Source organism: Odocoileus virginianus, chromosome 31 (assembly GCF_023699985.2).
Source record: "Odocoileus virginianus isolate 20LAN1187 ecotype Illinois chromosome 31, Ovbor_1.2, whole genome shotgun sequence".
In the NCBI taxonomy this organism is placed as follows: domain Eukaryota; kingdom Metazoa; phylum Chordata; class Mammalia; order Artiodactyla; family Cervidae; genus Odocoileus; species Odocoileus virginianus.
The window spans coordinates 32,808,516-32,828,122 of NC_069704.1; the positions used below are offsets into that span (position 1 = coordinate 32,808,516).

A 19,607-nucleotide genomic window follows, 5' to 3' on the forward strand; every position below is an offset into this window, starting at 1 on the left:
TCTTCCCTGTCTCTCCTTCCTGCTGGACACATAATAATCCTGTCTCATCAAAGCTCTTCCTTTCTTCCTTTCCAACGATGCTGTCTCTACGATGAATTGATTTCTTACTGTGCAGGAACCAGCATAGTGCTATTTAATTCCATAAAGGTTATTTATTTAAACAAACATCTTAATCTGATGACTTTATGAAAATCATGTCTAGAAATTTACACACTAACAGCCCAAAGAACAACTTTATAAATACTCTCATTTGGAATTCTAAAAGAAAGATTTGTAGGGGAAGGGGATACACATGTGTGTGTGTGTGTATATATATATATATATATATATATATACATATATATATCTCCTTGTGTCTGTGGATAATAGGGAGATCTAGGACACTGTGCTAGGGAAGAGCAATAAACAAGATCCACATGGTCCCTGTCTCCCTGATGGCTCAGGCAGAAAAGAATCTGCCTGTGGTTCAGGAGACCCAGGTTTGATTCTTAGGTCAAGAAGATCCCCTGGAGAAGGGAATGACTACCCACTCCAGTATTCTTGCCTGAAGAATCCCACGGAGAGAGGAGCCTGGCGGGCTATAGTCGATGAGGTCCCAAAGAGTTGGACTGAGTGCCTAACACTACTTCATACTATAAGAGGGCATCCAGACTGGTACGTAGGCCTGCATTTACTATATTAAGTGACCTATGATGGGGTTGGGAAACAATGGGTGGGGGCTGTAAAAGAACTTGGAGCAGAGACACAGAGCCCAGAGGAAGAGCGGCAGAGGAGGCTAGTCAGAGGCAGGAGCCATGAGGATGGTATTCCCGGCAGAGGGGAGAGCCAGTGTGAAGCCTTGGAGGTGAGTGAGACTATAACTCCATAGGGCAGTTTAAAACTCAGGGAGACTGCATCATCCTATTAAAGAAAGGGAGAGGGAAAAAATGAGGCTTGAGAAATGTGCTTGAATTAGAGAGTGCAGGGCTTTTATGACTTATTAAGAAATTGTGAGATTTTAATATACAAACATAAATGCTGTCTTAATTTAAAACATCGATATTATGTGGGGGGAGCTAGGAAAGCAGTTCCTAAAATGCACATGGAAAAATTAGCATGTAAGAATAATCCTGAAAATTTCTGAAAGTAATTTATGAGTAAGACTAACATAAGCAGAAAATACATAAATATATGTGAAATTTCAGAAGATAAAAAGTTTAGTGCTAGTATGTAAACAGACAAACTGTTTAACAGAAGAGGATAGATCCCAAAATAAGCCAAAACACAAAGATGCTCTTTATATTTAACCATATTAGAATTTCTTTAAAATTTAAATATTTAATTTAGAATTGTTATTTAAATTAGTGAGGGAAAAGTTGAATAATATAATCATTGGTGTCAGGAGACCTGATAGACTGATTAGGTATCTTGAAACAGTTGTTTTTACTACTTCACATTTTATATTTTAAAAATCCAGATAGAGAAATGAAGCATAAAATAGTAAAGGTAAAAGAAGAAAATATAGGGCACTTATTTTATACTCTTAAAGAAGGAAAGACTCTTTTTAGCCACATTTACAATACAGAAGTCATAAGGAAATAATAAATTTTACTACAAAAACATTTAATTCTGTGTTACCAAAAACTATGATCAACATCAGAAGACAAGCAAAACATTAGACAAAGCATAAATTTTCTTATTGCTAAATAGATTTCAGGAATCAATTTTTTGAAAAGGTCACCAATCCAATAGAAAAAGAAAATGCCTAAGGGATATACAGTTCACAGAAAAAGAAGTACAAATGGCTTGTTGTGTGTTAGTGGCTCAGTCTTGCCTGACTTTTTGCGACCCCATGGACTCTAGCCCACCAGGATCCTCTCTCCATGGGATTCTCCAGGCAAGGATACTGGAGTGGTTTGCCATTTCCTTCTCCAGGGAATCTTCCCAACCCAGGGATTGAATCCAGGTCTCCTGAACTGCAGGCAGATTCTTTACCAACTGAGCTACTTACATATATATATAAAAAGATTTTTAACAAATCATAATTAAAGAATTGCGAAATAAAGCAACGATGCTACACTATTTCCCAGAAATGTGATTGACAAAGGTCAAAGGTTTTGATAACAAACAGTATCGGCTTGGCTGTAGAAAAACAGGTGCTTCCAGTTTGGGTGGCAGAATAAAACGATGTGATCTTTTTGCAAGACAACTTAGCAATATCTATCAAATCACAAATGTCATGCACATGCTCCTGTAATTCAAATTCTAGAGACATTTCCTATAGATAAAATTATGCAAGTGTGAAAGAACTTGAACGCAGGGTGTCCAAGTAAAAATTAGTCCAATGAAATCTATTCCTCAATGAGTACTGTGTGACTGTGAAAAATAAGGTTGCAGTACATATGCCGATGCATGCATCCGTGCTAAGTCCCTTCCGTCAGATCCAACTATTTGGGACCTTACGGACAGTACCTCGCCAGGTTTGTCTGTCCATAGGATTCTCCAGGCAAGTACACTGGAGTGGATTGTCATCCCTCCTCCAGGGGCTCTTCCTGACCCAGGGAAGAAACCCACATCTCCTGTGGCTTCTGCATTGCAGGCGGTTTCTTGAGTCACCAGGGAAGTCCCACATACGTTGATACAGAAACATTTTTAAGATACACTGTTAAGTAAAAAAATACTAAAATGTAGACAGTTATATACATACATATGTATACATAAACATACATATGTATATACATACCCACGTATGTGAGTAGACTCATATGCTTGAGTAGACTACTTCTAAAAGCAGGCACACAAACTAAAATCAAATTTCTACTGGAGAAAGAGAGAGAGGGATTGGCCAGTTGGAACCCATGATGGAAGAGAGACTAACTTTTCATGATATACTTCTTTATACTGTTTATATCTCTTAAAACATTCAAATATTAATTAAAAAAACTAATTATGAATAAAAGTCCATATAATAATGTTAATGCATTTCAAAGAAAAAAAATGTGCAAAATCACTTTAAAGACTCAGAAGGGCTCCGAGGCTTGAGCAAGTCTTGGCTAAAGGCACTAACCTTTCTAAAGAAAGAATGTGTCAGTCAGAATTGGTGCTGGGCAGTGAATAAAGGCGAGAGAAAGGAGTGTCCATCCAGGGGACACAGGCCTGGGCCAAAGTACTTCAAGTTCTGCATTCCCCTTTGTAAAGGCTCTCCCATTATGGAGATGGATGCCTCAGGCAAGCTTAACTTAATGCCATTTAACATTTTAAATGCAGAATTAAGTGCCCTTGCTCTAATTCCAAGATCACCAAGCAAGCTTCCAGTTAATAATTTGTTCTCTTTTATAGATCTGCTGGTGTAGAAAGCAACTGTTATGCTGACTGTGTGTCTGAATCTATGTGACAGTTATATGTTTTACTGTATAGCAATATAGTAATAATCTGGTTTTGTTTTAACCTAAAAAACCACAACTTTGGGCTTTATTTTAGGAGACATGGGGAGCCATGGGGTGATTAGAAGCAATGACATAAGGTCAGCATTTTAGAAAGCCCACTCCAACATAGTGTGGTATATGGATACAAAGAGGGTAAGACTGCAGACCAGAATGCCACATAGGAAGCTGCTGCATTTTAAGCAAAAAATGATGGTGGTTTTGAGTTAACTATTTGGTTGTGTAAGTACTTGTTTGATGTTTCTTTCTCCTCCCAGACTGCAAGCTTAGTAAGGAAAAGAAACCAGGTCAATCTTGCTTGCAACCATATCCCAAGTACTTAGCATGACACAGAGCAGATCCCAGTTAGTATCTGTTGGAAGCAAGAATAAATGAATGAGGGAATCTGGACAGTAGAGATAAAAAGAACTAGACAAATATAAAAAATATTTAGAGGAGTGAATTGGCAAGATAACTGAATGAATACAGGGGTTAAGGAGTAGGAGGAGCCAAGGTTTTGCCATGCAAAACAAAACATTTTGAGCAAGTGGGCAGTGGCGCCATTCATTAAGGTAGGGAACACTGGAAATGGGTTTGGGGTGACCATGATGATTTAATTTGGAAATGTCAAGCGTGATGCACTATGACAGATCCAAGAAGGATGTTCAGTAGACAGATGACCCAAAGGTCATCACTATAGTTGATGGGGACAATTATTAGGACATCAGGAGAATGCAGAAGGCAACAGAAGTCATAAGTGGGGGTGACATAGCTCAGGAAAAGCAGCAGCCCTGGGACAAAAGCTGAAGGGACATCAACTTTAAGGAGAAAAGCAGAGAAAAGGAAGCCTTTAAGTAAGAAGACTGCCCCCAGCCAGATGGCTAGGGGGAAAATGAGAAAACCTCATTGACACCAAGGCCAAAAAAAAGAATGCTTCAGGAGGGAGTGAGAAATGAGGCCAAGTTCTGCTAAGAAGCAAATAAGAGAAGGGCAGAGAAATTTGCCTTAGATTAGTTCTATGAAGGTCTTTGGGATGCAGCGGAGAGCAAGTTTGATGAAGCAGTGGATTGAGATTGGATTCAGAGGGGAGGAAACAGACAAAATGCAGACCAGTCTTCCAAGATCAGGAGTCAAAGAAAGAGAGAAAAGGGCCAAGACTAAAGGGACCTGGAAGGAGAAGAAGGGGACAGAGCTAAAGGAAAAGTTTTCTAAGATGGAAGGGACCCAGTCCTGCTTAAATTCTGATACTGACAAGAGGAAGAGACTGAAAATTCAGACAGGAGAGGGCAAGTCATCAACAGAGAAAAGTTAAAGGGGATGGGTTCTGTCATAGAGGGGGAGTGATTAGTTTTAGCAGAAGACACTCCTGCCCTTCCCATGTACTGGAAGGGAAAGGTTGGTTTCAGATACAGGCAGTGTGTCCATATGGAATATAAGTGGATAAAGCCACAAGAACATCACAACATTGACAGAGAAAAAATAACCAAACTCAGCTGGGCTGTTGTCATCATCGAAAGCAGGCATGCGGATTGCTCACATCCCGTCTACACGTCCACGCCTCCCACTATTAACAATGAAAAGTATGCACATTTGGGAGGAAACACCCTTTGTAATTGGTCCCAGGTCTGGCTGAAGCTGAAAACAATCACCACGTAAATGTGGGTTTTAGCCTCATGTGCACTGACTGTCCTTATCACATTATATTAAAATTAGATCTCTCTCTCTCTCCCACTATGTATAAGCTACTCAGAGGCTTCTAGCCTCAGTAAAGTACCTAATGTGCCTGTAGCATCACCAGTGTCCTCAATAAACACTAGGTAAACTGAACTAATGTTTACATGAAGTTTGACTTAGATGACAGGCGGCCCACATGACAATCAGGAAACGTGGTAAACTATTCCAGCCAGGACAAAAACGAAACTTGGTGGAGGCAGAAAGATAAAAGTTGATTTCAGGCAAGCTCCTGCTTAGGGGATCATGGAAGGTGAAGAGTGGCAAAAAGGCAAGCCAATTAGAGATCCTTCTGGAGCAGCAACCACAGAAATGGACCAAGAGTGGACTGAAAAGATCAGAGCACACACACATGGTAGCAGATATTCCGAGCAGATGTTAACGGGTGGGTTAGCTGATGCAGTTGCCTAAAAGAGCAAGTAGACAGTCCATGTTAAATAAACCAACCTCCGGGGGTGGGGGGGAGGTAGCTGTTTCAATTGGTGGGAAACCTTGGCAGCACTGCCACAGAGGCTGGCAAGGAGAAGGTAATCTGCAAAGCCCTCTAACCTGAACCAAAGCGGTTAACCTAGAGAAACTCACATATAGGACTCTGTTCTGGAAGATACCTAGAGACCTGGAGCAAGATCTAGGTTAGCCCTGAAGGAGGAGGCAAGGGTGAATTCCAGAACAGAACAGAAAAGACTGGCGCCTGTGGCTACCTGACTCAGAATCACAGAATTTTTTAGAGATTAGCATCCAACTAAGCCCAACCTTCAGTTTCAGGATTAGGGAACTGGCTGATGAGATTCAATGGTTCATCCAGGATCCCGAGTTCTGAAACTGTGAGAGTGTGGACTTGAACCCCAACTCCCATCTCCCCATCCAGTTACCCAGGGTCCTTTACGCTGCTGCCTCTCTGAGTGAGTTGACCTTGGCAGGCCAGTTTCAGTGGGAACCATGGTGGTTGATCCACGGGTTCTGCAACCCAAGACTTCTTCACTGTCCATGAAAGGGGCTTTGCAGCCAACCATCTTCCTGAGTGTGTGTGTGCCTGTATGTCGGGGGCAGTTTGGAAGGGAATAAAGAACAGAAGAAGGAGCCTGAAGAGTCACAAAGGGAAAAGGCCAAACCCAGGAGGGCAAGGGCAATACGAAGGTGTGCACGTGCTAAGTTGCTTTAGTCGTGTCCGACATTTTGAGACCCTATGGACTGTACCCCGCCAGGCTCCTCTGCCCACGGGATTCTCCAGGCAAGAATACTGGACTTGGCTGCATGTCCTTCCCCAGGGGATCTTCCCGACACAGGGACTGAACCCACGTCTCTTATGTCTCCTGCATCGGCAGGTGGTCACTTAGCAGAGGGGCTGTGAAGTAAGGCTGAAAGCAGACCAACAAGGGTGTGTGGCTGGCTGGGTTTTCTCTGGTTTGCCAGAGAACTCAGTGGCCATCGTGTCAAGCTCTCTGCCCACCCTAGTTCCCAGGCCAGCACACACATTCCAAGACAAGTGTGCCAAGGCCAAAGAAGGGAAACAAACTGTCCCCACTGAAAGCCACAGTCAGAGGATTCAGGCCCAGGCCCCTATTCCACTTCGCAGCAGGGGACTCCAGGGCACATGAAATAGAAGCAACTTTTATGGCAAAGATTAGAGTTCACAAGAGCCCACCTTCTTAAACAGCACCGTATTTCAGAGGTTGAAAATCAAAACTCTAATGTCTTTTGGTTTAAATAACACTATTGCAGAAGTGTTCGAAAATACCTCACCAGTAATATTTTTTTTGTTTCTGTTGAGAACTGATCAAAGAGGACAGACACATGGGTTTCTGAGTAGCTGGGTCAGCTAACCCAGCACGGAGTCACTGCTCTGAAGCTTACAGATTTCACCTAGAGAAGACCTTCTGTCAGGTCCTCGTTGAGAGAAATCCAGAATGAGTAAAACAAAATCAAAAGTCTGAGAGGGGATATAATGTGTAGCATGGTGACCACAGTCAATACTGTAGTATATTTTTGAAAGTTGCTAAGATAGTAGATTTAAAATTCCCATCACTAGAGAAAAAAAAAAATGTGCTAACTATGGGTGGTGATGGGACTTCCGAGGTGGCATGGGGGTAAAGAATCCATCTGCCAGTGTGGGAGATGCAAGAGACTGTTAGACCCCTGGGTCGGAAAGATCCCGTGGAGTAGGAAATAGCAACCCACTCCAATATTCCTACTTGAAAAATTCCATGGACAGAGGAGCCTGGTGGGCTTTACAGTCCATGGGGTCACAAAGAACAGAGTATGACTGAGAGACTTGCACACACAAACACACACACACACACGTGGGGGTGATAGATGTTAACTAGATTTATTAAGGTACACACTTTGTAATATATGCAGATATTGAAAATCATGTTGTAGGCATGAAACTAATATAATGCTGGGTGTCAATTAAATCCCCAAAATGTCTATCTAGATGGTTTAAAGAAGCAAATCTTCAATTGTTAGAAAAAATTTTACAACTCAAGATACTTAAGTCTGAAAGGCCCACACCGAGTAGAGTTTTATACCTATATTTATATAGTCATAGGCACATTGTTCACACAAATATAATTCTAGGGTGTGTGTGTTTGCTCTGTTCAGAAAATGATTGGAATATGAAGATAATAGGAAAGGGTGGGCAATAATAGGTCATTTTTTGCAATAAAAAGAGGGATTCTAAATGATGTATGATTATCAAAATTTTATTCTATACTAGAAGATACCATATTCTCCAGGGCACACAAATCATTTACCTCTTAAGAATACAACAGATGACGAAGGAGAAGATGATGGTAGAAGAGAAAGATACAAGATGAAGCCTCAATCCACCTCCTTCCCACTACTGTGCTGTTTAACTTGTGAACATTTATTTGAATAACTACACTTCTCCTAAAATTGCCTGTACTCTCAAGGTCAAATCTGAACAGGTGGGTCTGAGCAGACAAAGCCCTAAGCAAGACTCTGCATAAAATTCTATCCTGAATTCTGCTCAGCTTGACCAGAGAACCCCAGGCAAGCCAACCAACCTGACAGTCCCTCTGAGGCTGTCAGGACCTTCCCACCTACTTCAGAGCGAGGTTTTAAACCTAAACAAGCAGATGTCTGTAAAGTGCTCTCCAGGACCCTTGGGGAGAAGCCCTGTGTGAAACCAGAGGTGTTTCTCAGAAGTGTGCTTGTACTGGAAAAGGCTTAGCACAGGCCATATACAATGTATAAAATGGTAGCAGAATGAATTCCGAATGGGAGTCAACAACTTAAGCTTGCTCGCTGGCTCAGCTATCCATCTTGGGGCAATCAGAAGGCAGAGGCAAAGAGAAGGCTGGAAAGAATAGTACACTCTGGCCACAGGACTTTCATGGGAGCTAAGACAGTCCTTGTATACAAGACTGTGGGTTCCTCCACCTACATAACCACCCCTGACTGTGGCAAAGACTCGGGGGCAGCAGCCTCCATTATGCTCTGTCTGCTCGGCCCTCCCTCCAATCCTAACCTGCCTGGATGGTCCAGTAGGTGTAAGGTCAGCGTCTCTCTCTCGTGGCAGCCAATTCATGAAGGCCTTTCTCTGCAACCTAGCTTTTGTGAAAGTGTTAGAGAAGAGGAAGAGTTAAAATTAAAACAAACAACCACACTCACAGTAAAGTAAACAAAAAAAATATTTGCCTCCATGCAAAGATCAGGCTATTGCTTTGTGATCAATAGTTCATGAACTTTTAACTGCTCTGTCTCCAGTAGAGACAGATTCCCATAGACTTAGCCAGACTAAACTTGTCTTCACATCCCTGATGCTTCTAAAAGGGTGGGCTGGAGTCCGGTTCAGTCTAAGGAAACAGAACAGAGGGGAGGCCCCCCTAGAGGGAAGGTTTTGGCACTACCTTTGGATGCTAGCAGGAAGTCTCTAGGTGCCATGATGTCTTTAATGTGCCATGGCCATAAAAGCAACTCTCTTCTCTGCCCCTCATTCATGCAAGGGGGGCTGAAGCAGAGCATTTCTAAGGCCCCTTCTCCTTCCTTGATCTTGATTTTAAGTGACCCTGTGAACTTAGACTCATCACCCCAGCACTAACATGCCACCAATCTTCTTAGTATCTCACATTTAAAAAGACATGGATGTACTCTGTAATGACCCATATGGGAAAAAAATCTTTAAAAAATGTAGGCATATATACACATACAGCAGTTCAGTTCAGTTCAGTCACTCGGTTGTGTCCAACTCTTTGTGACCCCAAGGACAGCAGCATGCCAGGCCTCCCTGTCCATCACTAACTCCCAGAGTTTACCCAAACTCATGTCCATTGAGTCAGTGATGCCATCCAACCATCTCATCCTTTATTGTCCCCTTCTCCTCCTGCCCTCAATCTTTCCTACCATCAGGGTCTTTTCAAATGAGTCAGCTCTTTGCATCAGGTGGTCAAAGTATTGGCGTTTCAGCTTCAACTTCAATCCTTCCAATGAATATTCAGGACTGATTTCCTTTAGGATGGACTGGTTGGATGTCCTTGCAGTCCAAGGGACTCTCAAGAGTCTTCTCCAACACCACGGTTCAAAAGCATCAATTCTTTGGTGCTCAGCTTTCTTTATGGTCCAACTCTCACATCCATACACGACCACTGGAAAATAGCTTTGACTAGATGGATCTTTGTTGGCAAAGTAACGTCTCTGCTTTTTAATATGCTAAGTTGGCCATAACTTTCCTTCCAAGGAGCAAGCGTCTTTTAATTTCATGGCTGCAATCACCATCTTCAGTGATTTAGGAGCCCAAAAAAATAAATAAAGTCTGTCACTCTTTCCACTGTTTCCCCATCTATCTGTCACACATACATTTACATATATATATATATATATATATGACAGATTCATTTTGCTATACACCTGAAACTAACACAGCATTGTAAATCAACTATATTCCAATAAAAATTAATTTTAATGATTTTAAAAGACATGGATGGTTTGGAGAATTCAGAGCAGATGCTGAAAACATGCACACAGGACATGATGACGTGGAAGGTCCTTAGTTTCTCTCACTGCCGGGCTCTAAGCACCACTCCTTACTTCGGAGCTGATGTATAAACTGAACTTTCTCCACAACTGAAGCTTTGTGGAGCTTCAGAATCAGAGTACAGGGTCCAAAGCCCTCGGTTTACATCTGACAAGTTCAGACCCAGAAACATTAAGGAACTGCTTCCAGATCACGTAATTCCAGCTTTCTGTAACATGGGTGGAGCAGGGAGTTGAACTATGCAAGCTTAGTACCTGTGTGTTATTTTTCTCCCCAGGTTTATAACAACCACAAGCATTCATTCATTCCTTCATCTCTGAGATCAATATTTACCATTTCACAGTCCTCTGGACAGCCCAGAGAGCAAAGCAAATGGTTAGAAGGCATCTTGATTATGTGGGCTCTTTTCCTCTTTTAATAGCAATCAATCAGAAATCAAATATGAAGCTAAAATTATCAGGCCACTGCATGGCTCAGATCTCTGCCACCTGGGGGTGGGATTTATGTTTTTAAAACTTAGAACAAATAGATTATGAAAATGATCAATCAACTATTAATAACTCAAGGTTCAGATTTTTTTTTCTATCCCTTTCTTTCTCTTACATACACCAAATGAGGGAAAAAATTGCCCTGTCTAAATAACCTCTCCCCTAAATCATTCAGCTGATTTGTAAACCGTAAGTAAAATAAAAAACTGGCATTGCTAGAAGGAGCAGCAGGTTCAATGCTACATTCTACCCTACTGCTTTGAACCTACAAGAATCTCTTTAGAGAAGCAGTAAAGTTAGTTGGGTGGATAATGTCAGGATATAATATTCAATAATGGCTTGACATTGTTTCTTTTCATAACAGGAAGGATGAACAATGAGCTAAAACTGGAGGCACCTGCTTGGTACCAAAGATTTTTAAAAAAGAAGAAGGAGAAACAAAAAGTAGAAAAAGAAAAATTAAATTCCCTTTCACCAGCTAAAGAAAAAGTCTAGGTTTTATACCCCTACAACCTAGAGATAGTCAAAGCAATCATGCAGAATGTTCCTGGGGAGAAAGAGACCTCAACTCTCAGCTGTTCAGCCAACTTTTTGACTTAGAAAATGTCTTTACAAGGGAATACTGAAATAACACAAACAGAGGTTTATGGGATAGAAACAGTGAAAGATCTTAAACAAAACTAAACACAGATCTGGGGAGCTATGACCACATCATCTTAATTTCCCATTACTTGCTTGTAATAATATATAACCCAGGCTCTTCGCTCAACTCTAGTGCTCTGAATTCCCATAAGGAAATATCACTTTTCGGAGAAGAAAAATAATCAAACACATTTTCCTGTATAGTTAATGAGAGGTGATGGAGAGGGAGAGGTGGAAGAAAGTAGGGTCAGAAGGTCACAGGGCTTTTCGATTGTTTTATCCAATATAATAAAAACTTCCTCAGTGTAGAGATAGAAAGTATGAAACTGAGATTTCAAATGGCTGTGCTGAGCTGAATTGTGTGAATGCCTTCACTAGGAAGAAAGAGTGTTTTTAACTTGTTTGCAAGTTTTATTGAATAATGAATGATGTAAGTAAGACCGCCTAATTTATTAACAAGTCCAATCTGGCTTATGCAACCACAATCAAAACTTAGGCTGCAGTTCTTAAATGCATGTAAAGCACAATTCAAGGTTCTAGAACTCCCAGTGGAGGGGCTGAGAAGTAAATATCAGAGTGATAAAATCTGATGCCTTTGAATCCTTCTAAATGCCAGAATTTTTTAGTACAATTAACTGCAGCAGTGGAAAAGCTTACGCAGGTGAGAGAGCCAAATTTAATGTATTAATGACATAACATTACAATTGCTTAACCAAGCCAACAATGAATTGCACACAGAGGCTTGAGCAGCAGAAGCTACAAATCCTGTTTATGTTGTACTAAGAAGAAAAATATTAGATTGGTCTCCAAATATCAATCCCAAATCAGCGAATGTCACCAAAGAAATTTAGAAATAAAAAGTCACTGCTGGTCTTCATAAAATATGGGCAATACAAAATTGCATGCCCTTTCACAGCCATGTGAATACATTTAGCACTTCTGAACAGTACATTAAAAACGGTTAATGTGGTAGGTAGATTTTATGTCATGTGTTTCTGACCATGATTTTTAAAAATCCATGACCTATTTTATGTTTAAACCATATCTCGTACCACTGGGTGAGACAGAAGTGTCTTTTGTGAAGCATTTTGACACAATCTGAAACTTAAATGGCTGATTACATAACTCCAACAACAGACTTTCCTCTTGCATCCTGTTTATATGTGACAATAGTATTGTTTGTAAATTTAACTTAGCACTGCTTTGGGATAATCATCTCCAAATAACAGAAGCTGGCACATTTTGGCAGTGTGACCTTAGGCAGGTGTGATATGTAACTATAGATGGACATAGACCTAGACATAGGTCACATCAGTGGGTAAAGAATATGAGACAGATACTATGAAGGGAAGATTTTTAATAAAACAGGTTCAAACAAGGACTCTGAAAATGAAATGTCAGCATGGCTTAAAGCATACATGTAGAATGAAAAAATAAAATGCTCCCCCTTAATTAGTCTACAGGTTTGTTTTTTAAATGTTCTACCACGGCTTCTCTCTGAATCTTAAAAGGCACAGTGATTGTGACTTTTCCCCTGTGTGCTTAACCACTCAGTCGTGTCCAATTCTTTGCGACACCATGGACTGTAGCCCGCCAGGCTCTTCTGTCCATGTGAATTCTCCAGGCAATTTCCCCAACATATAGATATTGAAAGATTTACTATTTTTAAGTGATATAGTAAACTGCTTCAGCAAGTTCTAATCACTTTATTTAGCTACATTAGTCCTACTTTTAAAAAACAGAAACATATAATTTCAGCTAAACTTCATTAAACTAGAACTTTAAAACAGGTTATTTTAGGAATACCACTGGGTCTAATAACAAAGTTAAAAAAAAAAAAAAAGGAAAGTGTAATTTGGTTCCAACTGTAGCTGGTATCCACTGGCCAAGAATTGAAGAGCTGTTCAAGCAAATATTAATATGTAAGAAAGAGAGCACAGATGGTGTCATATAAGGATGAGAGTGAAATAAGCCCAACCACTGATGTCATTTTGATATCAAAGCAGCAGAATTCAAAATAATTATATGAAGTGCTTTCCAAACAAGGATCTCAATACATTTTACAGATAAAGACACTGGGGCATAAACTGATGAGGCAGAAATAAAGCTGAGGGAATGAGCAGAGAAAAGTACTATTTCTCAGAGCTCACCTCTATCAGCTTGACTCCTGTTTCTAAACTAATTCCCCATTCCTATACACTGAGCTTACACACCTCTCCATTCTCTGAATCTCAATGGATTTTCAAATCAGAAGAAGAAATTGAGTAGAAATTAGGAATTATGATTGCCATTATAAGATGAATAACTGTGACAAATGTTTTAGTAAATGTAAAAAAAAAAAAAAAAAGTAAGCCTGAAAATAGGAACCTGCCATCAGATAAAAGGAAATAACAACAATTGTGAGAACTGATATAGGAAAACTCTACTCAAATCTGTTATTAATAATTTCATATCTATCAGGAAGCTAAGACCACTCAGGCGTAAAATCATATTTTTAAAGAGAGTTTTCCTCCAATTACAGCCTTAAAAATACTAAACTGAAAAAAATAATAATTAGCCCTATGTTTCCTCCTTCATTATCTATCTAGCACCTAATACAGAATTTTAAAACAATCACAAAAGAAAACAACATCTAACTGTTTTCAGGCACTCCTCATGGTCTCAAAATAGTCTGAAGGGCTCTGAATTCCATATGGCTTCCTCCATCTGACTACTGACACCCCATCTCATGAAAAAGACACAAATCCAGACAAAAGGCCACAGACACTCTGACCAGCCTGGCGAGGCTCTACCAGCCCAAGCCAGGGTCAGCACGGTCGGGACCCTACCCAACCTTCCTCTCCAGCTCTGCCTGCTGCTCTCCTTGCCAACAGGATTGCGATCTGAGCATCCTGGATCCAGCCTGACAGCTGGCGGCTCCCGGCACATCTTAGCACTGCTGGGCCGGCACGCTTTCCTCTGTTCTGTTGTCATTTCCTTCTGCCTGAGCCCTCTAACAAGAGCATCACCAACAGGACAAACAGCAGAGGCTGGGAAGACCTCTTACTTACATTAAAAAACAGGTTGTCTCGGTCAACAACGTTGGCATAACCAGGGTGTGTGTTATCCGTGGGGGGGTGGGGGGAGATGCATGCGCACTCGCCAACCGGAAGGCCACAGCCCAAGCCCTATTTTCAACGCTGCCTATGGTGGTGTCAACAGCCTCAAGTAAACCGGCAGAAACTTTGCCTTACAATCCTTTTTATGGATGAATAAAATATCATGTTAATGAAACGTATAAAAGGGCAAAGTTGCTGGCTGGAGGAATCTCTAATAGAGGGAACAGGGGAATGCTAGAGAAAGGACAGGTGAGCCCCTAGTTGGTAACAGATTTGTCACAACGCATCAGACAAGGACAGAAATACACAATTCTGCTTCTCCAATGGACCAGGACAAGCTCGAGCACTTCCAGGGACATGGGGTCCCAGGGTGAAGACAGCATTCATCAGAGTAGCCCATGCTGCTTTATCATCCAACCTCCTCCTGGGGAACTGTTCAATGGGCAATTAAGATTTATAATCCAAATGATCTCAAAATTCTATCTCTGGGAAGTCAAGTCCAAATTAAATCAGACCAGGCTTTTAGGCTTCCAAGGATCGCATTTTCTCTTTTGAGCCAGTGCATTTCAACACTTGAAACTTCTCCTCTTACAGATTATTTTCAAGGCCATCTCTGGATGCAATCTCCTATGCAAAATCTGATGTATAAAATGAAAAAGGAAATTGGTGAACTCCAACTCTCAGAGAAAGAAGCTAAGGGGGAGACACTCTAACTTCCTTCAGCAGATTTTCCAAAAGTTACTTATTTTAACCTCCTTTCTCATAAATATTACTGGGACTGCTCCTAACCCAATATACACAGAGAACCTGATGAAACAAAAATGTCCAAAACTTAAGTTATTGCATATGGAAAGACTAAAGAACACCCAGCAGGGCTTTGAAATAAAAAGGGTATAAGAATACTACATAATAGACATCTATTATTTAGAACATTTTAAATTATCACACTTCTCCCAGTGTTAACAGCACCAAGGCATTGAAACAGGTAACTGACACACGGCCCAGCCCCGCACCTCTCTTCTCTGACTTCTCCCCAGACTTGAGACAACATTCGTGCCCAAGAGGGACCCGCCTGGCCAGCCTAGCCCTAGAGGCAAAGCGAGGATGAAGAAGGAAGAGGACCAGGAACTCACATTTCGGTGATGTTCTCGGGATCTGCACTGGTAGACTCCAGCCTCGGAAATGCCACGATGCCAGGAGCAGGATCGCCGCACCAGATCCGAGAGGCGCTGCACTTGCAGGATGTGGGACAGGCAAGAGCGGCCCTCCAGAAGCCCACAATCAGCCAGCAGAAGCCCCAGAGCCGCGCCATGGCAGGCCCATGCCACCTGGTCCAGGACGACATTCCTAGCCACCAGTGCCAGCCCAAGTTAGCCTGAGTGCGTGTCGCTGAGCTGTCCCGGCCGGTCTCCCCTGCCCGTGCCGAGTGGCCTTTGCCGCGTTCACCGCTCTCTCCTCTCGCTGCTGGTCTCGGGCGCGCAGAGCCGAGCGTGTCAGGGGCTGAGCGTGTCCTGTCGGGCGGCACCGTTCACAGTGGCAGGGGCATCTCCGGCCTTCTCACAGGGGGCGCTCCCGCCGCTCGGAGCTCCGCGGCGGCCGCCGCTGCATGGCCCAGCGAGCCGAGCACCGGCCCGCGGCGCTCCCGGGATGCTCTGGGGCTCAGGCTTCTGGCTAGACGCGCGCTGCGATCCGGGACGCACCTCGGGGCTGAGGACAAACAGATACGCGTAAGGCTGAGCTCAAGTCCCCATACGCCACGAACTGGGGTACTCTCCCTCCGCGCTCGCGTCACCCCCACCGCGAGCCCAGCCGGGATACTGTGGATAGATGACTGCCCAGCTCCGGCCGGCCCTAGAAATAAACTTGCCCCTCGATGGCACTGACGCCGCGCTCACTGTGCCCACTCTCTCCCGGTGCCTAAGGCTGAAGGAGGGGAAAATGGGGCAAGGGTCAGGATCCCATGGCACCGGCCAGGGGTAGGACTCCTTAAAGGGAGGCGCGGAGACTGCCGAGGACGCTGGTTCCGCGACGGGGCCCCCGAATGATGCTGCAGAATCCGCCACGGCCCCTGGGCGCAGGGGGCGCGAGCAGGTGGCGCGGCGCGTCCCACCTGGGGAGCCGCCGCGGCCACCCCTAGGGGGACAATAAGGGCCGAGACGACGGAGGTCACTGTCCGCGCTGCTCACCCCGGCTCCGGCGCCTACCGCCCGCCGGCGGCGCCTGGGTCCAGGCTCCTCCTGCCGCTGGGCACGGAGCTCGGAGAGCTCGAGCGAAGCAGCGAGCGAGGCTCCTGCTCCAACCTAATTCCGGGAGCCGCCGCCGCCGCCGCCGCCGCCGCCTCTGCTACTGCTGGCGAAGTGACGTGAGGGCTGACGCAGAGCAGGGGCAGAAACTCCAGAAAATTAGTCTGAAATCCAAAAACACACACGCTCATACACACACAAACCCATAACACCCTCCAGACAAAAGCAACAGGGAGGGGAGGGGAATCTGGGGGTGAGCGGGGAGGAGGGAGGCATCGGCGCCACTGGCCAGAAGCAGACAGCAGCAGCATGTGGGAGTTCACACACGCGCACACCCGCACACAGCCTGGCCGTGTAGACGCGCGCGCCTGTGTGTGCGTGTGTGTGCGTGCATTTAGACCCAGGTACCTCTAAGCGGAACCATTCCCCGGCTCTGACACCTCCCAGTCCCTAATTCACACCCAGGTTTCTTCTAAAATCGCAGTAGAGGCCGTCTCCTTTTTTGAAATGGAAACCGGGCTCGGTTCAGCTCTGAAAAATGCGCTGATTCTTATTATAGGAACCCTCCCTCCCTTTTCCCTCCCCGCTGCATTCTCCTTTCCCATCCTGCCTAAAAGAGAGGACGAGCTATCCTAAAAATAAATAAATATTGTAAACACCGAAACGTGTCCAGCGTTGGTAACCAAGGATAACCGCCCCCATTCCGGGTCATCTATTTGGGGATCGGTGTTTTCGGAGGGTCTTCCTGTTGGTGCTTTGGCAGAGGGAGGGCAGTCTCCAAATGCAACTCCAGCTCTCTAACCGGGTCTTTTTTCCTATCGTTTTCTGGCATCACACGCCCGGGAAAAAGAGACTTGTGAGGGGAAGGGAGCGCGCCTGACGCGTATTGGGTTCCCTAAATGCGCGGTAGCAACCCTGGCCTGTCCGATGTGTGGCGCCGCGTCATTTTATCTCATCCTTCAACCTGGCAGGATGCAGCCATTCCCAGATCTTAGCTTCACTCGCCGCGATGCCCACCCCCACGCGGGGCACCCAGAGCCCTCCCTCCCCTGCCGTACCTTGCGCGTTTTCGTGTGTGCGTGGGTGAGAGCGAACGCGTGCCTTGCGCCCGCGCTGCCTGGAGCACGACACACATCCAGCTACTGAGAAGCCCGGCGCGGGCAGAGCCTGGGGGTCTCACTAGGGACAAACGAGGTGATCCGGGAGGGTCGAGTGACAAACCGTAACTGCTCTGAGGGCGCAGTTAAATGATGGCTGCGGGGCATTCGCAAGCCTTGTCTGAGAATCCGTCTTCGCATTTGCGGCTCGGAGAGTCCCTTTTTCCGCAGTCATTTAAAAGGGAACTGGGAAAATGCACCGCAGTGCCTGACACTTCCGAGGGCTCTGGTGCCCCCGCGCGGGGAGAGAGCGCCCGGCACGCTTGGGAGCACCAACCCACGGCCGCGGCGGCGCCAGGCACTGCGCGGGGGGCGCTCTCTGGCTCCAGATGCGCAACCCGCGGCCCCCGACGCGTGCGCACCCCTGCCCGACCCGTGAGCGGCTCAGCAGCTCTCGCCAGCTTACTCCCGGGAAAAAGGCTGGCATACCTCCCCTCGAAAAAGGGCGACGGGGATGGGATCTCCTCCAAAAGATAAGCATGGCCACAAATCTATCCGAAAATGCTGGGGGTGGGTAGGATCGAGAACCCTGAACGCCAAGGTGAATGCTGAGATCTCGGCTCTACCTTAGATATTACAAGGGAACTGAAAGCATTTAGTGGGGCTTTCGTACAGACCCTGGGCGCTGAGTGTAAGCGGGAATCCTCGGGCAACATCCGAATGATCTCTTTGCAGGGCAGGAAGACAAGGCCAGTAGGCCTTTCCCTCACCTCCATCACCTGGCTATGACACGCCTTGAGGGCTGAACTGGCCAGCCTGAAGTTCGTTTCATTGCTCAGCCCCTGCTGGGGGAAGATATGCCAAAGTAGAGAAGCCAAGGGCAAAAATGTTTTGGTCCAGGTCATACAATAACATTCCTCCTTGTGTCTTGCCAGTGTCCTTAACGGAGCTGTCCCTGTGGAACACCTGGGGGAAGGGTGTGTACAGAAATACATCTCTCTCACATCTCCACTAGATTCCCATTTTTCCCAGAAAAGGTCCATTTGCACCCTACTGGCAGTAAAGTGTCAAGGCAACATCCAAAGGACCGCCAGTTTTACAGTGGTTTGCAGATCAGAAGATTCTAATTATGTTGGAATATTTTTAGAATTTGTATTGTAAGAGATAATGTAATACTAGTGTATTTAGAGTCTAACTATGCCCCTACAGAATATCTCTTAAAATTAAAACTAGCAGCCCCACTTCTGATCAGCTTTCTGTTCCTGCCCTGTTTCTTCTATAGTTCTTACCAAGTTTTAATAGATAATTTACTTATTATATCATTTATAATTTACATTCATATTATTTCTCTTTCAGTAGAATATGAACTCCATGAAAGCAAGGATCTTTATTTTTCATTAATATATCTTAAGAATGTAGTTGGTATTAAAATATGTGTGTGTGTGTGTTTAATGAAATTAACTGAAGTTGAGTTTCCTCAAACAGGCCAGCTACATTTTCTTAACCTCTAACCCTGCAAGTCTATCTGAATAATTCTCCCTGGACACCTTCCTTTCCATCTCTACAGTCTTTTCTGTGCTGTGAAAACTCACATCAGTTCTTGGAGCCTGACTTTCTGTCTTCTTGAGTCACCAGGTATGTTCTGGCAGGAGACTAGGGGACAGCCTCCCTCTATTTCACACTGGTACTTCAACATTTTCGTGTACAGTGCCTGAAACACACTGGACAATCAATAACTGTTTCTTAACTCATAAAAGTACCAATCTACCTCAATTTAAGACCTACAAGATATCAGGGTTTCTCAGACCATGGCTGTATATGCGATAGTGAACAGTTTTCAGGTGAACAAAATAAAATAGGGATAATTTCCCCAAAATCATATGAACTCTTCAAGGCAGAGATGGAGACTAA

The 19,607-nt window shown here is 44.2% G+C and overlaps 1 protein-coding gene across 9 annotated transcripts in view; it reads right to left on the reverse strand.

The window, feature by feature from the left end:
* Positions 1-17,941, reverse strand: part of NTRK2 (neurotrophic receptor tyrosine kinase 2) — a 388,890-nt gene extending 370,949 nt beyond the window's left edge. Inside the window, exons 1-3 of one of the 9 annotated variants that reach the window (XM_070459539.1) lie at positions 17,658-17,941; positions 16,543-16,763; positions 15,490-16,063 (exon numbers count right to left, since the gene is read on the reverse strand). In XM_070459539.1, coding sequence (XP_070315640.1) covers positions 15,490-15,701 — 212 coding nt within the window. In that variant the 5' untranslated portion in view covers positions 15,702-16,063; positions 16,543-16,763; positions 17,658-17,941. Of the gene's footprint in view, positions 1-14,308; positions 14,383-15,489; positions 16,064-16,542; positions 16,946-17,007; positions 17,023-17,258; positions 17,430-17,657 lie in introns of those variants that run through there. The other 8 variants (XM_070459540.1, XM_070459541.1, XM_070459542.1 and 5 more) reach the window with 8 other exon arrangements.
* Between the last annotated feature and the right edge of the window lie 1,666 nt (positions 17,942-19,607).